At 56.6% G+C, this 1074-nt stretch overlaps 1 protein-coding gene across 1 annotated transcript in view; it reads right to left on the bottom strand.

Annotated features, from left to right (window-relative positions):
* Positions 1-1074, bottom strand: part of MED24 (mediator complex subunit 24) — a 17325-nt gene that overhangs the window by 11983 nt on the left and 4268 nt on the right. The window contains 1 exon segment of the mRNA XM_010181624.1: positions 945-1018. Within this exon segment, the coding sequence (XP_010179926.1) occupies positions 945-1018 (74 nt within the window).

Here is a 1074-nt window from a genome sequence, read left to right as displayed (position 1 = left end):
CGCAGATCCCACCCTGCTCAGCCCACAGCATCCCCGCTGTGCCAGAGGAAACAGAAATCTCCCCAGCACAGCCTCCTCTACTACAGGGAAACTTTCCAAGCCTCTAATCAAATTATCTTGCTAAGAGAGGCTCAGCATTGATCAACGTGCTGCGAGAGGTGAACGCTTTCCCCTCCTGATGCACAAATCATGGGGGCCAGAAGTTTTGATCGAATTAAGCGGAGGATCAGATTAGGCAGGGACTGGATTAAGTGGCTGGCTCTGCATTTGGCCAGCAACAGCTCCTTGTCAACATCTGTGACTGATGCATATTCATCGCTGCTGCTTCATTTCATGTAATTGAAGAGCTGCTACCTTCAGCCTTCCTCCTCCTCCCACCGGCCCCTGCCGCACGCTCCAGCCTCCCAGCAGAGGCTGTCAGGGGTTAACAGGAAGATTTCTGTGCTTTCTAAACAAGTTTTTGTGGCCTGAATTGTCTGGACTCCCCTGGGTCCTGCAACACCAGCGGAAGAGCACGAAGCAAAACAAGGCCTGGGGCAGCGCAGGCAGGACTGCGAGACAGGGACTGGAGCCCTGGGAAGCTGCAGTGCCCATGAGAGAAATAAAATGCTCTGAGGGGACAGAAACCCCTCGGGGCTCACACACCCACCCCTACCCCCCTGAGCCGCACAGGGCAGAGGTGTTTATCCCAGAATAGGTAGGGTTTGCTACAGTCTCCCACAGAGTCGGTGGGTTTTGGACTCCCTCTGCTCTGCCCGTGCTGGCATTTGCATTGCAGTCCAGCCCGGGGCAGCTGGAGGGGGACAGCAACTTGGGAAACGACATGGAGCTGGAGGGGAACCCTCCTCCCTCTGCCAGTGCAAGTAAACGGCCCCACCGGCTCCCGGTACTGCCCACGGTACAGCCGGTACCGAGGTGGCAGTGCTGGAAGGACCACACCATACCTGAGGCGGTCGCAGAACATGTCCATGATCTCCAGCAGCGACTGGACACAAAGATCCCGGGAGAAGTCATCAAACTAGAGCAGGAAAACAAGGCAATATTTCAGATGGGGGCCGCCGGGCTCCAGCGGCT

The sequence above is a fragment of the Mesitornis unicolor genome, unplaced genomic scaffold, assembly GCF_000695765.1.
Source record: "Mesitornis unicolor isolate BGI_N332 unplaced genomic scaffold, ASM69576v1 scaffold35663, whole genome shotgun sequence".
Taxonomy (NCBI): domain Eukaryota; kingdom Metazoa; phylum Chordata; class Aves; order Mesitornithiformes; family Mesitornithidae; genus Mesitornis; species Mesitornis unicolor.
Note: the sequence above shows the minus strand (reverse complement) of the source record. Positions and strands in the feature narration are given on the sequence as shown.